The sequence below is a fragment of the Salvelinus sp. IW2-2015 genome, linkage group LG9, assembly GCF_002910315.2.
Source record: "Salvelinus sp. IW2-2015 linkage group LG9, ASM291031v2, whole genome shotgun sequence".
Taxonomy (NCBI): Eukaryota; Metazoa; Chordata; class Actinopteri; order Salmoniformes; family Salmonidae; genus Salvelinus; species Salvelinus sp. IW2-2015.
The window spans coordinates 11,003,879-11,025,672 of record NC_036849.1 but is presented as its reverse complement, the minus strand read 5'-3'; the positions used below and the strand labels follow the sequence as shown (position 1 = coordinate 11,025,672).

Sequence of the window (21,794 nt, the reverse complement as noted above, 5' to 3'; positions counted from 1 at the left end):
AAAAGGGTTATCTTACTTAGAAAATAGTCCTGATCATACAGTATAGGCTTAGGCAATATCCCAAACAACTAACAACACACTGAATTCATGCATTTTCAGTAATTGAAATGTTTGTCTTTCTACACAATACCACAATTCATTTTACCAAAATGGGAGATTAAGTTGTTCAAATATTCAATAATTTTGCTGTGTATTTCAGATGGAATCATGCCATTATAATGTATCAGAGGCCACCAAAATAGAGCTGTATACTGTGTGCCGTGTGCATGCATGGGTGGGTGACTAGCTGGAGACCACATTTTGAGAGACGTGCTGACAAAAGCAGGTTGTAATTGTCTTTGGATTTGCAATACAAATACAGAAATGTTCTTTGTTGAAATCAACATTTTTCATAATCAAAATATTGAATCCCATGGAGAGAGGTTAATTTCTAACAAGACACAATACACCTTTTATAGACAATGCATACAATGAAGCAGCTTGTACTGTAGTATTCTTCCAAGATTTTGTGTTAGAGTGAGAGAGAAAGAAACAGTGAGCGAGGGAGGGAGCAAAATAAAGAGTGCACATGTCTTCCTAGTTTTGACCCCTTGGAATACTGATGAGAAAGAGGAGGACGATGAAAGGGAATCAGTGAAGACGATGACAAATTCAGTGGAGAAGAATGAGAGACCATACAGCCTGTCTGGTATTGGGTGCACGTAACAACATGCACTGATATGAGAGAGAGACAGACAGAGGGAGAGAGAGAGAGGCCAGAGCTGATTTAATCCAACCATCAAAGACTAATGTCTTCTATTGACTCTGTGAATGCATTTTCGTTTTTAGATGGAACCAAATTAGATATTGTAATTCTGAACCAGCTTTTTGAGACCTGTTTTTGTGTCTACCGTGATCAGACGAGGTTGGTATTGTTGGGAAAGTAAAAGGGAGAGATGGAGATGGTATGAAATGTGTGTTTTTACCACTCAGAAACCACTGAACCAACCCACAGTGTACGGTGCATTCGTAAAGTATTCAGACCCCTTGGCTTTTTCCACATTTTGTTACGTTACAGCCTTATTCTAAAATGGATGAAATTGTCCACCCCATCAATCTACACACAATACCCGATAATGACAAAGAAAGAAAATGTTTTTTAGACATTTTTGGAAATGTATTTAAAAAAATATATATATATATCACATTTGCATAAGTATTCAGACCCTTTACTGAGCACTTTGTTGAAGCACCTTTGGCAGTGATTACAGCCTCAAGTCTTTTTGGGTATGATTCTACAAGCTTGGTACACCTGTATTTGGAGAGTTTCTCCCATTCTTCTCTGCGGATCCTCTCAAGCTCTCCGGTTAGATGGGGAGCATCGCTGCACAGCTATTTTCAGGTCTCTCCAGAGATATTCGATTGGGTTTAAGTCCGGGCTCTAGCTGGGCCACTCAAGGACATTCTGAGAATTGTCCCGAAGCCTCTCCTGCGTTGTCTTGGCTGTGTGCTTAGGGTCGTTGTCCTGTTGAAAGGTGAACCGTCACCCTAGTCTGAGGTCCTTAGCCCTCTGGAGCAGGTTTTCATCAAGGATTTCTCTGTACTTTGCTCCGTTCATCTTTGCCTCGATCCTGATTAGTCTCCCAGCCTCTGCCGCTAAAAAGCATCCCTACAGCATAATGCTGCCACCACCATGCTTCTCTTTAGGGATGGTGCCAGGTTTCCTTCAGACTTGACACTTGGCATTCAGGCCAAAGAGTTCAATCTTGGTTTCATCAGACCAGAGAACCTTGTTGCAAGATGGCGCCGATAGAGATGGCAGCTTCGCTTCACGTCCTTAGGAAACTGTGCAGTATTTTATTTTTTTATGTATTATTTATTACATTGTTAGCCCAGAAAACTTTAAGTGTTATTATATACAACTGGGAAGAACTATTGGATTTCAGAGAGACGTGAACTAACCAGCACTACGACCAGGAATACAACTTTCCCAAAGCGGATCCTTTGTGTCACGCCCTGACCTTAGTTCCTTTTTTATGTCTCTATTTTGGTTTGGTCAGGGCGTGAGTTGGGGTGGGCATTCTATGTCTGGTGTTCTATGTTGTCTATTTCTTTGTGTTTGGCCGTGTGTGGTTCTCAATCAGAGGCAGCTGTCTATCGTTGTCTCTGATTGAGAACCATACTTAGGTAGCTTGTTCCCACCTGTGTTTGTGGGTAGTTGTTTTGTGTGTCTGCACCAGCCAGAACTGTTTCGGTCGTTCTCTTTGTTATTTTTGTTATTTCATTGTTCATTAAATAAATATGGACACGTACCACGCTGCACCTTGGTCCTCTCCTTCCAACAGCCGTTACAGTCTGTATCTCCCAGGGCATTTGAACTGATTCCAGAGGCTGACCCAAAACAACGCCGCTGGAAGATGGTGCCGGAGAGGTCTTCTATTTAGGCTTCGGATGCGTGCACACTACCCACCACTCCCAGGTATATTACTCACTAATGTCCAGTCCCTAGTTAACAAAGTCAATGAAATCTGGGTAGGAGTTGCTTTCCAAAGAGATTTCCGGGATTGTAACATACATGCTGTCGGAGTCCATACAGCCAACGTAATTTTAGTGCATTGCACCGACAGGAATGAACATCTCTCCGGTAAGAAGAAGGGCAGGGGTGTATGTTTCATGATTAACTACTCATGGTGTAATTGTAACAACATACAGGAACTCAAGTCCTTTTGTACACCTGACCTAGAATTCCTCACAATCAAATGCCTACCGTATTATCTCCCACGAGAACTGTCCTCGGTTGTTGTCACGGCCGTGTATATCCCCCCGCAAGCGGATACCAAGACGTTCATCAAGGAACTTCACTGGACTTTATGTAAACTGAAAACCATATATATTGAGGCTGCATTTATTGTAGCTTGGGATTTTAACAAAGCTAATTTGAGAACAAGGCTACCTAAATGCTATCAGCATATTGATTGTTGTACACGAGCGAGTAACACGCTCGACTATTGCTACTTTAACCTCCTAAATGCATACAAGGCCCTCCCAGCCCTCCTTTTGGCAAATCTGACCATGACTCCATCTTGTTGCTCCCCTCCTATAGGCAGAAACTAAAACAGAAAGCGCCTGTACTTTGGTCAGACCAGCGTTGGATAGATCTATCGGATTCCTCGCTTCAAGATTGCTTCGATCACGTGGACTGGGATATGTTCCGTGTAGCCTCCGATAATAACATTATGTATACGCTGACTCGGTGAGTGAGTTTATAAGGAAGTGTATAGGAGATGTTGTACCCACTGTAAGGATGGGTATCGTTAAGATTTTAACGGTATTACTACTCTTACCAATACTGCTTATCGATCCGGTACTTTAATGGTATTCTTATCGGTTTGTTTTCTGTAATTTTTTACGAAAAAAATTAAACATTAAGGACAGACTTAACATAGCTTTTTTTCTGAAATGTAAAATAACAATTATTTACAGCTAAAGACTCTAATGTTGTGATGATGGAAATGTAAAACAAATTAATTAACAATATTTTACTGCGAAAGAAAATACAGTGGTATAGAGCAACACGGGTGGGGCATGAAGGTAGGCTGCAAAAGGACTAACAGTTCTTAGCAGTTCTTCTGGAGAAAGATGAACATATTTGCCTTCTCTGGCAGAAGACGGGACCTCTCCTGGCTTATTGTGTTCCCTGCAATCGAAAATACCCTCTCGCTAGGGGTGGAGGAGGCTTGAGCACAGAGGTAGCTTGTTGCGCTGTTTGTGAGGAGGGGCAGAGTAGCTCTCTTCTCCCACCACCACATCACAGGATCTTCAGCCATAGGCATGCCTTTGTAGAGCTTGACCTCTAGGTCAACACGCTCGCTGAGGGTGAGGGACGAGGTGTCCTGTTGGATCGTCAACCTCAACTCCGTCCTCCTCTGAGAACAGCTCCTCCATGGCTCTCCTTGTTTTGTACAATGGAGGGACTGTCTCCTCCATACCCCCCTTCTCCTTCAGACTCCTCCTCCTGTTGCTGGTGCTCTGTGTCTGTCTGCTCCGGCTCCTCTGACAGCCCTGGTGTTGCTCCTGTCACATTGGCCTCAACAGTTGCCTTCCTCAGCCTGTCCCAGGTGGTGTCACCATCCCTTTAAATCTGGGGTCCATTGCTGTGGCCTTATGCAGGAAGGCTTGAATGTTCTCATCCTGATACCGCTCAGAGAGGTTCTCTCACATCTGCTCTTTGATGGTTGCCACAAACGTATCTTCATGCTTCACAGTGAAGTGCTCTTCCAGTTTTTGGAGGATGGGTATGATCTGTCCACAGGGGGCATTCTATTCACATGACACACAGTGTGGATGTATAGAGGATTCTCATGATCTGGACAAACACCTCAGCCTTATGGAAGTCCTCGTCCTTCAGACGTCCAGGTTGTCCTTGGCCATTGCTTTTCACGGTCGTGGGTTCAAGGCTGCTGCTTGGATTGCTGAATACTGCTCCATGAATCTCTCTATCATTAGATCGAGCGAGTTCCATCTGGTCTTGATATCAAGGATGAGTGAGTGTTGTGAAATGCCTGAAACGACAACAAAAAACAACATACAGTACATTTAATTACCACACACTTGAATATTGAATTAAATTGTTAAATGTGGGGAATTTCAGAATAATAATTTAATAGATTGAACTGGCTTCTTACCAAGGAGCTGCTGCTTTTCTTTCAAGACTGTTTTGGACATCAAGGATCACTTGAACTACACGACCACTGCTCTGATTCGGGCTGCCCATTTATCAATGGAAGTCATTTTGTAGATTTTCTGCGCTGCCAGATTCAATGTGTGCGCAAAGCATCCTATTTTTAGGATGTGTAGCCTCTTGATGGCAACATCTATATTGCCAGCATTATCAACAGTCACAGCTACAATCTTGCTCGGCTCTATCTCAAACTCTTACAGAATGTCTGAGATCTCCTCTGCCACTACTTCGCCAGTTTGCGATTTGTACACTGCCCTGGTGTGGAGGAACTTCTGTTTTACACTGCCCTGTCTTGTGTAGTGCACTGTAACAGTGAGATAGTGGTCCTGACAGAGGCTGGTCCACCCGTCTGATGTGATGGCCAGCTTTGGCACGTCCTTCAGCTCAGTGATCACACTGGCCTTTTCTACACCATACCAGGTAGGAATGAATGTGTCACTGAGGTAACTCCTGGAGGGAGGGGTATATTTGGGGTGGAGTGCCTTGCTCATCTCCCTACAGTAAGAAAAAATAAGTTTTCATGTGTTGAAATATCATTATTGATTTATTATGTTGTGGTGTACAACTCAATATATACTGACTGACTGTTACCTAAAGCCCTTGGACTGTTGCAAAGGGGTGTAGGCCTTTCACTATGAACTTGGTCACGGCTAGGTGGCACTCATTCACCTTCTCCTCAGTCATCCTCCCACTATCTGCCAGCGTGAAGGGGCTTTGGGCTTGTCTTTGGCTTGGACCAGCGGTAGTAGAGGGAGGAGTGGGTTGGTTCATTGTAGCTGCAACTTTAACAAAAAAGTAGCAAAATCTTTAAATGGGTGATTGTTTAGCTATGGGTGCGTTCATAAATTAAATCAGCTGGATAATGGTTACTTTTGATCATGAGCCCATGTTTCTCATAATTGAGTTAACTGTGTGTGGGCTCTAGGCTGCTAGCATACATACCTAACGTAGATCGGGCAACGAGAGATGAACTACGAGCTAGGCAGTCAAACTGCATTTCTCTGCCTGTACATGATGCACTTTCGATAGATGTTTGGACAGATTGTTTGTGTTTCCGCCCTTACAAGCAAAACATCTTGTTGCTCTTGTGGCAACGAGCATTGTCAGCATCGGCTCTGGTGAAGTGTAACCACACTTTTGAACGTTTAGTTCTCTCCGCCATCGTCACTAATTAAGGTGTGTGTGTGTGTGTGTGTGTGTGTGTGTGTGTGTGTGTGTGTGTGTGTGTGTGTGTGTGTGTGTGTGTGTGTGTGTGTGTGTGTGTGTGTGTGTGTGTGTGTGTTCTGGTTCTGCACGAGAGAAATCTCTCCTGGATTGGGAATAGCGAAAATGCTTCATAGACGAATGTCTTCATCTTATTGCAAATTAGAAACGGTTGGTGAGATAAAATGTGCAAGATAACGTTTATGTAGCAATAATAAATAGGAAAGGTATTTTCTTAATTTCTTCAGTACCAAAAGCAGAACCGATCACGTCGGAGCTTATCGTTACTACAGTCTTTCATGATTTAGCCCCGTGGCCTGTTTAATACCTGTGACTATTAAAACCTTCCCTAACTAGAAACGATGGATTGATGGTAGCATTCGCGCCAAGCTGAAAGCACGTACCACCGCATTCAATCATGGCAAGGCGACTGGAAATATGACTAAATACAAACAGTGTAGGTATTCCCTCCATAAGGCAATCAAACAAGCAAAGTGTCAGTATAGAGACAAGGTGGAGTCGCAATTCAACGGCTCAAACACGAGACTATTGTGGCAGGGTCTACAGACAATCACGGATTACAAAACGAAAAACAGCCCCGTCGCGGACATCAACGTCTTGCTTCCAGACAAATTAAACAGCTTTGAGGACTATACATTGCCACCGAGGCGGCCCGCTACCGAAGACTGTGGGCTCTCCTTCTCTGTGGCCGACGTGAGTAAAACATTTTAAACGTGTTAGCCCTTGCAAGGCTGTCGGCTCGGAAGGCATCCCTAGCCGCGTCCTCAGAGCATGCGCAGACCAGCTGGCTGGTGTGTTTACAGACATATTCAATCAATCCCAATCTGCTGTCCCCACATGCTTCAATATGGCCACCATTGTTCCTGTTCCCAAGAAAGCTAAGGTAACGGAACTAAATGACTATCGCCCCGTAGCACTCACTTCTGTCATCATGAAGTTCTTTGAGAGACTAGTCAAGGATCATATCACCTCCACCCTACCTGTCACCCCAGACCCACTTCAATTTGCTTCCCGCCCCAATAGGTCCACAGACGATGCAATCGCCGTCACACTGCACACTGCCAAATCCCATCTGGACAAGAGGAACACCTAATGTAAGAATGCTGTTTATTGACTACAGCTTAGCATTTAACACTATAGTATCCTCCAAACTCATCATTAAGCTTGATACCCTGGGTCTTGACCCTGCCCTGTGCAACTGGGTCCTGGACTTCCTGATGGGCCGCTCCCAGGTGGTGAAGGTAGGAAACAACATCTCCACCGACCTGATACTCAACACTGGGGCCCCACAAGGGTGTGTTCTCAGCCCCCTCCTGTACTCCTTGTTCACCCACGACTGCATGGCCATGCACGCCTCCAACTCAATCATCAAGTTTGCAGACGATACAACAGTGGTAGGCATGATTACCAACAACGACGAGACAGCCTACAGGGAGGAGGTGAGGGCCCTCGGAGTGTGGTGTCAGGAAAATAACCTCTCACTGAATGTCAGCAAACCAAAAGAGATGATTGTGGACTTCAGGAAACAGCAAAGGGAGCACCCCCCTATCCACATCGACGGGACAGCAGTGGAGAAAGTAGAACGTTTTAAGTTCCTCGGTGTATATATCACCGACAAACTGAAATCGACCACGGTCACAGACAGTGTAGTGAAGAAGGCACAACAGCGCCTTCAACAGCGCAACAACAACCCTCATTAACTTATACAGGTGCAAAATTGAGAGCATCCTGTCGGAAGGTTTCACCACCTGGTATGGCAAATGCACCGCCCACAACCGCAAGGCTCTCCAGAGGGTGGTGCGGTCTGCACAACGCATCACCGGGGGCTACCTGCCCTCCAGGACACCTACAACACCCGATGTCACAGGAAGGCAAAAAGATCAATAACCACACGAACCACTGCCTGTTCACCCCGCTTCCATCCAGAAGGTGAGGTCAGTACAGGTGCATCAAAGCTGGGACAGAGAGAGAGAAGGCCATCAGATTGTTAAACAGCCACCACTAGCACAGAGAGGCGGCTGCCTACCTACAGACTTCATATCATTGGCCACTTTTTAATAAATGGAACACTAGTCACTTTAATAATGCCACTTTAAGAATGTTTACATATCTCGCATTACTCATCTCACATGAATATAATGTATACTGTATCATTCACTATCTGTTCTTTACTATCGCATCTTAGCCGCTCTGTCACTGCTCATCCATATATTTTATACTTCTATATTCTTGTCCCATTCCTTTACTCAATTGTGTGTGTTAGGTTTTGTTGTGGAATTGTTAGATATTACCTGTTAGATACTGCTGCACTGTCGCATCTAGAAGCATAAGCATTTCGCTACACTCGTAATAACATCTGCTAACCATGTCTATGTGACCAATAAGATATGATTTGATTTGGGATTTGTTTCTCATGGTCTGAGAGTCCTTTAGGTGCCTTTTGGAAAACTCCAAGCGGGCTGTCATGTGCCTTTTTACTGAGGAGTGGCTTCCGTCTGACCACTCTACCATAAAGGCCTGATTGGTGGAGTGCTGCAGAGATGGTTGTGCTTCTGGAAGGTTCTCCCATCTCCACAGAGACACTCTGAAGCTCTGTCAGATTGACCATCGGGTTCTTGGTCACTTCCCCGACCAAGGCCCTTCTCCCCCGATTGCTCAATTTGTCCGAGGTGCCAGCTATAGAAAGAGTCTTGGTGGTTCCAAACTTCTTCCATTTAAGAATGATGGAGGCCACTGTGTTCTTAGGGACCATCAATGCTGCTTCCCCAGATCTGTGCCTCGACACAATTCTGTTTCGGTGCTCTACGGACAATTATTTCGACCTTATGGCTTGGTTTTTGCTCTGACATGCACTGTCAACTGTGGGACCTTAAATAGACAGGTGTGCGCCTTTCCAAATCATGTCCAATCAAATGAATTTACCACAGGTGGACTCTAGTTGTAGAAACATCTCAAGGATGATCAATGGAAACAGGATGCATCTGAGCTCAATTTCGAGTCTCATAGCAAAGGGTCTGAATACTTATGTAAATAAAGTTTTATGTTTAATACAACCTGTTTTCACTTTGTCATTATGGGGTATTGTGTGTAGATTGATGGAATTAAAAAAAAAAAAAAAATAGAATAAGGCTGTAACGTAACAAAATGTGGAAAAAGGGAAGGGGTCTGAATACTTCCCGACTGCACTGTACATACATACCCCACATTTTAAATGAAAATGGATGAGGTTAAGACAGCCTCCCATGTTGTACAGCCTGGAAATCAAACTCTGTTTATTGGTTGAGCAGGTTGGGAAATTGAATGCAAATGTCGTATATTCCACTAGAGATTTACATTTATCATAAAGTAGTGAGCTTAGATTATAATTAATGACTGTGGAAATGCTACAGAATGCCATATAATACATGACAAAATATATGATATTCCAATGCTATTTTTCACAAACAATCAAAGCGAAGTTGCATAAAATAGGACTGAGGTGATTACAGACAGAAGTCCAAATGTGTCCAAACTGATGAAAAACATTTGCAAGAGACTGATAATTTGAAGGATTTTTCATCATCTGTTAGGATGGTCGTAGTACCGTCTGGTGAAGGCAGATGACTGTCTTTTTGTGGTGTCTGTCTGTTGATGCGTGGGAACAGTCTGTTACTCCCACTGTTGCTGAATAGAGATTTGTTGAAGTGACTGCATTGATTACGACAGTGGATTGATCCAGTGTGTTAAAGACACACAAACCAGAAACACACTTGCCAGAAAGATGCTGCTACTGCTCAGATTCAAGGCAAAATAAGCATGTCTATTGATTTAATTATATATTTAGGTATACATTTGCCTTCCTTCTTCTTTTCCACTCAATGGCCAAACTGTCTGACTGGTACAATGGTAATAACAGGAGGCTGTAAGACCAAGGTTGTTTCTATAGCTGTCTCTCTCTTTCTCTGTCTCTATTTCGCTCCCTTTTTTCCCCCTCTCTCTTTCTATATTTATTGATTCCCTGGATTTTTCTGTGCTAGACATGGACAAAGCAGAGCCAGACTGGCACCCTACTGTAGGTAGATGAGTGACAGTCCACTCTGAATGGGCAAATTGTGCAGGAGCTGAAGATACTATTATTGACTTTAACCATGTTTCCATCCACAGTTTTTATACGAGTAAAGTCATATCTTATTTTAAAAAATCACGACAGCTATGATAAAATGTTATAAATACTGACAGATAATTTGTTCGTTCGACATGGTCGGATCTTTTTGTCGGTGAAATTAATTAAGCGAGAAATGGGGGTGGAAACGCCTTTATGCATAAATATTGATATAATAACCATCTCGAAGTTAACTTGGAGTCACGCGATACGACTCGGGAAACCGTGTAGTTTATTAGGCCACTTCACAGGGTGGTGAAAGTGCACGGTGATCTTGATGCTCCTTTCCAAATATGGAGGGTCTTATTCTGGTGACATGATGATTGATTCTAGGCTGACGTTTTAAAAATGTTCCCGCTCTTATCCATAATAATCTCAACATGTAGACCAGTGCTTGACTTGGGCAGAAGATCACTGGAGCTTGAGTACCGGCACCTCAAATCTTCTACTGCTTGAGCTCATGTTTCTCTTATAGAATATTAGCTCAAAGGTATTGTGGAGCTCCTGCACTTAAATATAAACAGTACCGGCACCCAAAATGAGTACCGGAACCTATTTCAGTCCAAGTTGAGCACTGATGTAGGATAGGGAAAATTCACTTTGTCCGAGGATGACAGAGAATGTGTGTAGGGGTCTATGACCCTACTATGATATGCCATCTGACTTCATTTTCATGTGAATGCTATAGGCCCATAATGGTATACAGTGGGTATAGCCAAGGTTGCGAGCCTTATGTCACCGCTCGGAATACTATAAGATGCACGTGTCTAGGTTTACAATGCAATTATTAAGAGGCTAAGGGACAAGGAGTTAATATCTTGCAATCAATGTCCTAGCATTAAATGATTGAGTTAACCTTGACTCAGAGATGCATAGTTAGAGACCGAGCATATATGTGACCGACCGCCTAGATTCGGTCATACACTGCAATTGAAGAACAATGGGAAAGTAATTCTGCCTTGAAATTTGATCAACTTGTAACCCCACTTTTGAGAAATTGACCCTTGAATGTTTTGGTACACGTACTGGAGAGCTCTTCTTTGTCTACACCCATTCAGCATCGTTCACACCTTAAGCCTTAGCCCCATCCATCTCTTTAAGGATTCACATGTGAGGCCATATGGTGAACACACGCTATATTAAATGAAAGGTAATTTTATTTGTCACATGCACAGGATACAGAAGGTGTAAACGGTACAGTGAAGTGGTTACTTGCATAGTAATATCAAAAACAGAAAGTGTCCAGATAAAAAGATTTTATAAATATTTTATCATTATTAGACGACGCTTACCCAACACACTTGTCTAAATTGATGGGTCATGTGAAGTAAATGCTATAAACACCCCCCAGCCACATCTATCTAAGTGGATGGGTCACTATTGTCTAGACATGTACACATGTTCATGAAATACAAATAGATGGCCGTAATCACCCCCAGACACACCTGCCTAATTTGATGGGTCATATAATAATCCGGCCGAAGTGGAGTCTTTTGTTTAGACATGTAGCTAGCTAGTTATGAACCGGGATAATTCCAACTCGTACTTCTACCAATGCAAACATTGTCATAGCTGTAGTATGAATCTGCAGGTAGCTGAAGCTAACAAACTAGGTTCAATGTTAGCTAGCTAACATTAGGCTATAACTAGCAATGCAAATGGATTTCTGATTTGAATAATATTACTACACAGATCATACACGTAATGTTAGCTAGCAAGCCAGCAAGCTAACGTTTGCTAGCTAACAGTACGCTTTATCTTGCAATAAAAACAACTTTCTGCCAAAATTAGAAAATGTAGTTAGACTCTTACCTGCATACATAGATGAATGCTTCACGGCAGACTGGAACCATTTAACTCTGTTTTGTTTGTAGCTACATCTTGTTTGGCCAGCGTTGTGTCAGGTCACTCCGGTTCACACTGACCGTGGCATGTGCAGAAAGTAGCCCATCACTTTTTCCAACGGATATGTCGATAGCGCCTGGTAAATTCAGGGCATCAATGTCGTTGAGAAAAGTAGCAAAACTTTTGTAGTTCTCGATGGCTAATGTTATATCTTTCAAAAACAACGCTGTTGAAAGGACTGTCAACACATACTGAACAACTCACTTTACAGACAGCAGCATGCTACATGCACACCAATCCAAACTCATCTCCCGGCATGTCCAGCCCATCTTATCTCAGCCAATCATGGCTAGCGGGAAGGCTTCTGACTTTTTCTGTGGCTAAACCAAGTTGGCTCATAATTTAACAATTTTATTCGGATTTATGGATGGAATACAAGTTTGTTATTAAGGCACATGAACGTTCACATGTTCCTGAAGGTCTTTCTGCCAAAAAACAAATTTTGATAAAAAGTAAATATTTATGTTCAAATGCAGTTCCTGTGAAGTAGTGACATGCGGCATAGGCCTAGTTTCCTGAAACGAGTCACATATGCTATGTGTATTGTGAATAACATTTACCATTAGACATTTCACCAAATAATAATTCAAGGAATATTACTCAGAAATGTGAGGACTACTGTTCGTATCCATTTTAAAAGTAATCAGATTTATTGCAGTTACGCAATAAGAATAGAATAAGAAAATGGTACATACCAGAAATCTTCACGATATAAAGAATACAAAATATCCTAAGTCTTAACAGCAAAGAAAATTCACCACTGTGACATACAAATGTACATCAAGAGATCGGTTTACCATTGACTCCCTGATCTAAATTTAAGCCCAGGTGTTATTCTTCCAAGATCACTAACTCCCAGTATCTCCTATCGTCTAATTAACATCACTTTGCATGACCCAAAACATTAAAACAGAGGCATGAAAACAACACACACATTCTTGGATCTAATCATCGCAACTCTTATCTAAATTATAAGGGTGCACCCCTGTATCGCTCCTCTTTGAACTATCCGCCATCCGACGATTAGAATAACAGTTTCTCTGTAACAATAAATCCATACCACTTACAGTACAATGTAACATATCAAAATTCATAGCTCTTTAGGAACTCTTGAAACAATCCAAACATGACAATTTAATTCACTAACATTAATTTAGTCGATTCAAGTTTCATCAGTCTTCGCACTCTCCTGGCTTCAGTGACCCTAGGACTTCTGTGGGAATGGTTCTTCCTCGAGATTACCACAGACAAGGTGTGTTTGACCCCTGTGATAGCCCACAGATGACAGGCCACCCAAACAATGCCATAAATCGTGATTGATTCATAAAGCTGGTCCCCAGCAAGTCGCTAGACGCATCTTCATCACTGGCCTTCATCATCGTTCACATTTATTCACCATCTCTATTTTCGACTACACTAGCCTACCCTCACAGCCTGTCCGGACTGTATCTGCAAGCCTTTGACTAGAGCACACGTGCCAAGACCAGAGTAGGCACATTTGCTATTTAACGCAACCGTTTTTGTGGCAAAACAAAAGAGTTGAAAATGCGATGGAAACCCATTGAACTTTAGATTTTTATTCGTGAACATTAAATTGTAGCAGAGAAAGAGTACAAAATGATTCTTCAATTGAACAGTCACACTGGTATTCAGTACAGTATTAATGGCATGGCCCTAAGGCTGATTGGACTGTACCAGAGGAAGTGCCCCTCTGCAAGGCCCCCCTTAGACTTTTACATTTGCAAGTTAATATTTCTCTGTATCCTTTTCTAAAAAGTCACTTAATGTTTTTCAAAAGATACTTTTTTATTTCATTTCATTTACATAAGTATTCCCACCCCTGAGTCAATACATGTTAGAATCACCTTTGGCAGCAATTACAGCTGTGAGTCTTTCTGGGTAAGTCTCTAAGAGCTTTGCAAACATGGATTGTACAAACAATTCTTATTCAAGCTGTGTCAAATTGGTTGTTAATCATTGCTGGACAGCCAGTTTTAAGTTTTGCCATAGATCTTCAAGCCGATTTAAGTCAAAACTGTAACTAGGCCACTCAGAAACATTCAATGTTGTCTTGGTAAGCAACTACAGTGTAGATTTGGCCTTGTGTTTTAAGTTATTGTCCTGCTGAAAGGTGAATTTGTCTCACAGTGTCTGTTGGAAAGCAGACTGAACTAGGTTTTCCTCTAGGATTTTGCCTATGGTTAGCTCTATTCCGTTTATTTTTATCCTAAAAAAAACTCCCTAGTTCTTGTCGATGACAAGCATATCCATAACATGCTGTAACCACCACCATGCTTGGAAATATGAAGACTGGTACTCAGTGATGTATTGCATTGGATTTGCCCTAAACATAACTCTTTGTATTCAGTACATAAAGTTAATTTCTTTGCCACATTTTTTGCAATTTTACTTTAGTGCCTTATTGCAAACAGGATGCATGTTTTGGAATATTTGTATTATGTACATGCTTCCTTCTTTTTACTCTGCCATTTAGGTTGGTATTGTGGAGTAACTACAATGTTGTTGATCCATCCTCACTTTTCTCCTATCACAGCCATTAAACTCTGTTTTAAAGTCACCATTGGCCTCATGGAAAATCCTTGAGCAGTTTCCTTCCTCTCCGTCAACTGAGTTATGAAGGATGCCTACATCTTTATAGTGACTGGGTGTATTGATACACCATCCAAAGTGTCATTAATAACTTCACCATACAGTACTCAAAGGGATATTCAATGTTTGCTTTTTAATTTTTTACTCATCTACCAATAGGTGCCATTCTTTGCGAGGCATTGGAAAACCTCCCTGGTCTTTGGTTGAATCTGTGTTTGAAATTCACTGCTTGACTGAGGGACCTTTACAGATACTTTTATGTGTGGAGTACAGAGATGAGGTAGTCATTCAAAAATCATGTTGAACACTATTATTGCACACAGAGTGATTCCATGCAACTTATTTTGTGACTTGTGAAGCAAATGTTTACTCCTGAACTTATTTATGCTTGTCATAACAAAGGGGTTGAATACTTTCAAGGCATTTCAGATTTACATTTTTAATAAAACATTAAAATATTCTAAAAATATAATTCCAATTTGACATTATGGTGTATTGTGTGTAGGCCAGATACAGTACATTGTAAAAACAACAGTGTTGTAATGCACCTGCAAAAGAAATCCAGGATATTTCAAAGTCAAAGGTATAACCAAGAACTCCAAACCAAGCTGGTAATTGGACCGGTGATGATAAACATGACACGTCCAATTGTCTCACTCTCAATGACAAGGATGGGTATATTTCATAATCTCACTGGACATTCCTTCATCAGCACCAACTAGACTCTCTGCAGGGCTCAGACTCGGAGAGCATTGTTGCGTGCCGACACATCCGCCGCAATTATCATTTTTTTATTTCCCAAAATTACAGGTTTCATTTGGCCTCAGCTGCGCTCGTGTTATTACAGTGAAGGAACGCCAACAGAGAGAAGGCTGTTTGGATTAGTTGTGGCTGCGGCACCCTAAAGCTTTTCTGTTCCACATGTACACTCTCTCATTAAGACTGAAATGAAGGCACATCGTTGGGGCCTGTCACAGAAATGAGCCCGCAAGCAAAGAATGAACGCAAGCAGTCACCGGTGTATACACATCTGACAGCAGCAAGTAGTTATCAATTCAGTCACCCGCGCCAACCTTGGCTCCGACAACAAGCAAATAGTTTTTTAGCCAACACTTTTCTAAATTTGATTTCATCCAGGTGATGATCTTTGTATGAGTAGGTGTGTAATGTTCAAGTGTAATACACACTGTGATATCGTCTAGTAGTTTTTCTACACCCATTCTTTGCTCAAATAAATATGCTTAGAATGAGAATATGACTGTTACATTTCATCTTATACGTTATGTTATATTATCAAGTCATCAATGATGCTACATGCTGTTTTTTAACTCAAACATCCCTTATGAAATTAGTTTATTTCCAAAACGCTATATATGCATTTTCAGAAATGTTGGTAAATTAGCTTTTGTTTAATTTAAAGATCTTATGAAAGAGAGAGTGAAAAAACACAATCTAATCATGACATGGGGTTGTTCAATGACAGAGCTGTATTTGTTAAAAATCTATCAATTTATGGTGTCATTTCAAAACGCTATTCAGTGCATTCTGAAAATATTCAGACACCTCGACTTTTTCAGAATTTTGTTAGACTAAATTGAATTAAATCGTTTTTTCCCCTTATCAATCTACACACAATACCCCATAATGACAAAGCAAAAACAGTTTTTTCCCAAATTTTAGCAAATGTATAAAAAAATATATATATATATGGAAATATGACATCTATGTACTGACCCTTTACTCAGTACTTTGTTGATGCACCTTGGGCAGTGATTACAGCCTCGAGTCTTCTTGGGTATGACGCTACCAGCTTGGAACACCTGTATTTGGAGAGTTTCTCCCACTCTTCTCTGTAGATCCTCTCCAGCTCTGTCAGGTTGGATGGGGAGAATCACTGCATAGCTATTTTCAGGTTTCTCCAGAGATGTTCGATCGGGTTCAAGTCCGGGCTCTAGCTGGGCCACTCAAGGATATTCAGAGACTTGTCCCGAAGCCACTCCTGCGTTGTCTTGGCTGTGTGCTTAGGGTCGTTGTCTGTTGAAAGGTGAACCTTCACCCTAGTCTGAGGTCCTGAGTGCTCTGGAGCAGGTTTTCATCAAAGATTTCTCTGTATTTTGCTCCGTTCATCTTTGCCTCGATCCTGATTAGTCTCCCAGTCTCTGCCGCTGAAAAACATCCCCACAGCATGCTGCTGCCACCACCATGCTTCTCCGTAGAGATGGTGCCAGGTTTCTTCCAGACGTGACTCTTGGCATTTAGGCCAAACAGTTCAATCTTGGTTTCATCAGACCAGAGAATCTTGTTTCTCATGTTTCTCATTTCGCAAAAATAAATACAAGTACAAACATAACTTTAAGCCTCACATTATTTTATAATGAACTGTCCATTGATCCTCAAAGCAATTGATAAAACAGGGACATGTTTGAAAGGCAAGTGGTTCTGAGCCTATGTCATTATTACACAGGTAAGCTAACAGTTACAGAAATCAGGAATGCATCTATCTGATCTACTGTGTCCAACACACCACCTCCTGTTATGATGTTGGGCACCTACTGACTAAAAATGTTTCTTATTATGATATATTTTTTTCAATGACATGTTTTGCTAAAATAAAGGTTTAAGGAAATACAGGCATGCACCAAATTACAGTCTTGTAAGTATAACATCAAAGCTTGCTTTCATTTAATTAAAAAAGCATGAAAAGATAGTGTAACGGGATAATGTCTTACTGTGGTGTGTGAAGAATCCAATACTTTACCTTGTATGTGGTACAAATCACATTATTGTGGAAGCACCTTCTCTAAGAGTATAAATTAGCCTGTTTGAGAAGGTTTGAATCCTAAGCAACTTGCCTACACATAGTTTGCAGTACAATACCAACATACTGTAGCTACTGTAGTAGGTCAAAGCTGTGTGCTGGAAAACCTTGGTAAAGCATGGGTGGAATAGTGATTGTGGTGCTCATGTGAATTTCTTTTTCGGCTTTAGACCAATGCCTATTCTCACTTAAAACATATTTGTTTTGTTTTTAAGAAAGAACTGTACAAATGATACATTTGTGACGTCAATATTTATATATTTTTTTATAATTCAATACAGTAATATGAGAGCTGTATGTAAAACATGTACATTTGCATTTTAGCCATTTATCAGATGCTCTTATCCAGAGCGCCTTACAGTTAGTGCATTCATCTTAAGATAGCTCGGTGAGAAAACCACATATCTGTCACGCCCTGACCTTAGAGATGCTTTTTATGTCTCTTTTGGTTGGTCAGGGCGTGAGTTGGGGTGGGCATTCTATGTTTTTGTTCTATGTTGTCTATTTCTATGTGTTTGGCCGGGTGTGGTTCTCAATCAAAGGCAGCTGTCTATCTTTGTCTCTGATTGAGAACCATACTTAGGTAGCCTTTTTCCACCTGTGTTTTGTGGGTAGTTGATTTCTGTTTTGTGTGAGTGCCTGACAGAACTGTTGCGTTTTGTTCCACTTTTGTTTTTTGTTTCAGTGTTCAGGCTATATTAAAACATCATGTACACGTACCACGCTGCGCTTTGGTCTACTCCTTCTTCCTCAGACGAACGACGATACAATATCAGAACCACATAAACAGGATACGAACAATCCATTCCAGCTAAACAATGGATATATAGTGTTTTTCAAAAAAACATTTTAACCTCTCTTGGGTACGTGAGACGTTAGCGTCCCACCTCTTCAACAGCCAGTGAATCTGCTGGGCGCCAAATTCAAATACTGAAATTATCATTATAAAAATTCAGAAAACAAAACATATTTTACAATGGTTTAAAGAGTAACTTCTTGTGAATCCAACCACGGTGTCAGATTTTTAAAAAATGCTTTACGGCGAAAGCATACCTTACGATTATTTGAGAACATAGCCCACTAGACAAATCATTACAAACAGTAACCAGCCAAGTAGAACAGTTACATAAGTCAGAAATAGAGATACAATTAATCCCTTACCTTTGAGGATCTTCATATGGTTGCACTCAGCAGACATTCATTTACTCAATAAATGTTCCTTTTGTTCGATAAAGTGTCTTTATATCCAAAAACCTCTGTTTTGTTCGCACGTTTTCTTCAGTAATCCACAGGCTCAAACGCAGTCAAAACAGGAAGACAAAAAAATCCAAATTGTATCCGTAAAGTTCATAGAAACATGTCAAACGATGTTTATATTCAATCCTCAGGTTGTTTTTAGCCTAAATAATCAATAATATTTCAACCGGACAATAACGTCGTCAATTTAAAAGGTAAACAAGAAACGCACTCTCTCCGTCTCGCGCATGAAAAAGCTCTGTGACACTTTAGGGTCCACTCATTCAGACTGCTCTTACTTCCTAATTTTTCAGGATACAAGCCTGAAACAATTTCTAAAGACTGTTGACATCTAGTGGAAGGCATAGATACTGCAATTTGAGTCCTAAGTCAATGGATACTGTAATGGCATTGAATAGAAAACTACAAAACCAACAAAAGAAACTACTTCCTGAATGGATTTTTCTCAGGTTTTTGCCTGCCAAATCAGTTCTGTTATACTCACAGACACTATTTTAACAGTTTTGGAAACTTTAGAGTTTCCAAAACTGGAAGGAATAAGCAGGAAATCCAGAATCCTCCAACCAGGAAGTTCCTGGAATTTTGCGACCCTGTCCCTGACTCTATTTCAAACTCACTTGGACGACCAAACGTTACTGTATTGTTTCCAGCAGGATGATGGCTTGGAACAGCTCTAGCAATGCATTATGGTCGATACAACACAGGGTCCCACCTGATGACCGTAGTCTTTAGATTATGTTATCTATAAAAGATGACCATATTATAAAGTGTTTATCTGTGGACTGCTCCCTACTGGTATATCCTTTAATAATTAATATACCGTAATCTTATGTCCTGCATTTATAACCATAAAACCCCAATTTGATGAAATTCTGTACAGGATATGAGATTCAGAGGGCTAGGTTGGGAGAATAGGGAGATCCCTCAGGAGAAATACAAACTGAAGCGTTTCATTGGTGGATAATTTGGTGTGATGAATAGGTCAGTTTCTCCAGTAAACAATGTATTTCTCTCTCGCTGTCTCTGTCTCTCCAAACAGGTGGATCAGTGAGATGCCAGCCACACAACCTCGCCTGGTTATACAGGACTAAATCCAGTCCTATAGTACACCTAGGATGTGTCTCAAATGGCATCCTACTCCCTATACAGTGCATAATATACGGTAGATCAGGGCTATTCAACTCTTACCCTACCAGGTCCGGAGTTTTCTGTTCTACCTGATAATTAATTGCACCCACCTGATGTCCCAGGTCTAAATCAGTCCCTGATTAGAGGGGAACAATGAAAAAATCTGTGTAATTGGCTTCGAGGTCCAGAGTTGAGTTTGAGGGCAGTAGATGGTACATTATACAGGAAATCATATATTTTTAATTTTATATATATATATTTATTTTCCGATAAATGAACTGTGAAAATGGGACAACCCCGCTGCATTTGAGTAACCTATAATGCATGTTTTTAAGTTATTCTCATCACACATGTTCTGATTCTGCTGTGCTCTGCAGGAAACGGGTAAAGGTAAATTGATAATATTGCCTCTTCTACCCATTTCTGTTATTTCAATCAACACATATGTTTCTTCACACCTGTAAAATGATTGCAGCAGAATTGCTTTTATAAATAAAATTGCATTATCATAATAAAAGCCTATGCCACTTGAGAGAAAGACAAACATCTTAGATCTCCATGGTATCACTATGCATTCCATTATTATTTTAATTTGACATGGGAAAGGGAAATATGGAGAGAGAAATCCAAAGACAGAAAGGGGGAGAGGGAAAGACCGATTGAGGGAGAGAGATTGGGAGATGAGTGAGAGACGAAAAGAGGGAAATGAGGGGAGAGACAGACAAAGAAAGGCAGAGAGCGAGAAGATGAGAGATTATTGAAGTTGTTTTACAGAATGGAGAGTTGTGATTGAGCTGATAAAGGAAGTAATAATAACCATTAATAAAATTAGAATAGTAAAAGGTCAGACTCCATATCTGGAGAAGGTCATTGAGAAAAGCTGTATTAAACCTCTCTAGTCTCACTGATGAGCCTCTATTGACACACACACACACACACACACACACACACACACACACACACACAGGCTCTCATACTGACGCACCACAATTAGAGCTGAGAGCAAGCATTCTGCAGCTTTTTTCCCTTTTACAGAGACCGAGCCAAATATCATCCTCCAATTAAGGAGATACGATTTAAAAACAGCATTCCTCCTTTCCAACTGACTGCTGTAACAGTACAGCACATGCAGTAGCTCCAGTACACCCTTTACCTTAGATGGTCTATAGTACCGAGCAGAGTGCTTTTTGTTGGTTTCACGTTTTATTGTTGAGTACACAAGTACAGTGAAATGTCTTTCTTGCAAGCTCTTTCCCAACAATGCAGTAATCAATATCAGTAGTAAAAATATTATACTTAAGCAATAAGGCATGAGGGGGTGTGGTACAGTATATGGCCAATATACCATGGCTAAGGGCTGGTCTTATGCACTACGCAATGTACAGTGCCTGGATACAGCCATTAGCTGTGGTATAATGGCAATATACCACAAAACCCTGAGGTGCCTTATTGCTATTATAAACTGCTTACCAATGTAATTAAAACAGTAAAATAATGTTTTTGGTCATACACGTGGTATATGGTTTGCTATACCACGGCTTTCAGCCAATCAGCATTCAGGACTCAAACCACCCAGTTTATAATATAAAATAAGTAAAGTAGAACAAAAACACATTAGAAATTGATGGAAGAACACGAGAAAGTAAGTAAGCTACAGTATACAGGGTCAGTGCCAGTACCATTTACGATGTGCAGGGATACTGGATTGGTAGGGGTAAGTTGACTAGGCATCAGGACATATGATAAACAGAGTAGCAGCAGTGTATATGGTGATTGTGTGTGAGTAGAGTCAGTATGAAAGTATGTGCGTGTTATGGGTGTGTGAGCAAAATAAGTGTGTAAGTGTCTGTGTTGGAGTGTCAGTGTGTATGAGTGAGTGTGCATAGTCCTGTGAGTGTGCATAGAGTCAGTGCAAAAATGTTAATAAAATAAAAGGGTCAATGCAGATAGTTTGTGTTGCCATTTTGTTAGCTATTTAGAAAGTCTTATGG

General features: G+C 41.0%; 1 protein-coding gene across 3 annotated transcripts in view; it reads left to right on the top strand.

Annotated features, from left to right (window-relative positions):
- Nucleotides 1–20,338, top strand: part of zgc:174356 (proton-coupled folate transporter) — a 47,335-nt gene extending 26,997 nt beyond the window's left edge. For all 3 annotated transcript variants that reach the window (XM_023994226.2, XM_023994225.2, XM_023994227.2), the window contains one exon: nt 19,715–20,338. In XM_023994226.2, the coding sequence (XP_023849994.1) occupies nt 19,715–19,766 (52 nt within the window). In that variant the 3' untranslated portion in view covers nt 19,767–20,338. The remainder of the gene's footprint in view (nt 1–19,714) is intronic.
- Nucleotides 20,339–21,794: the final 1,456 nt, after the last annotated feature.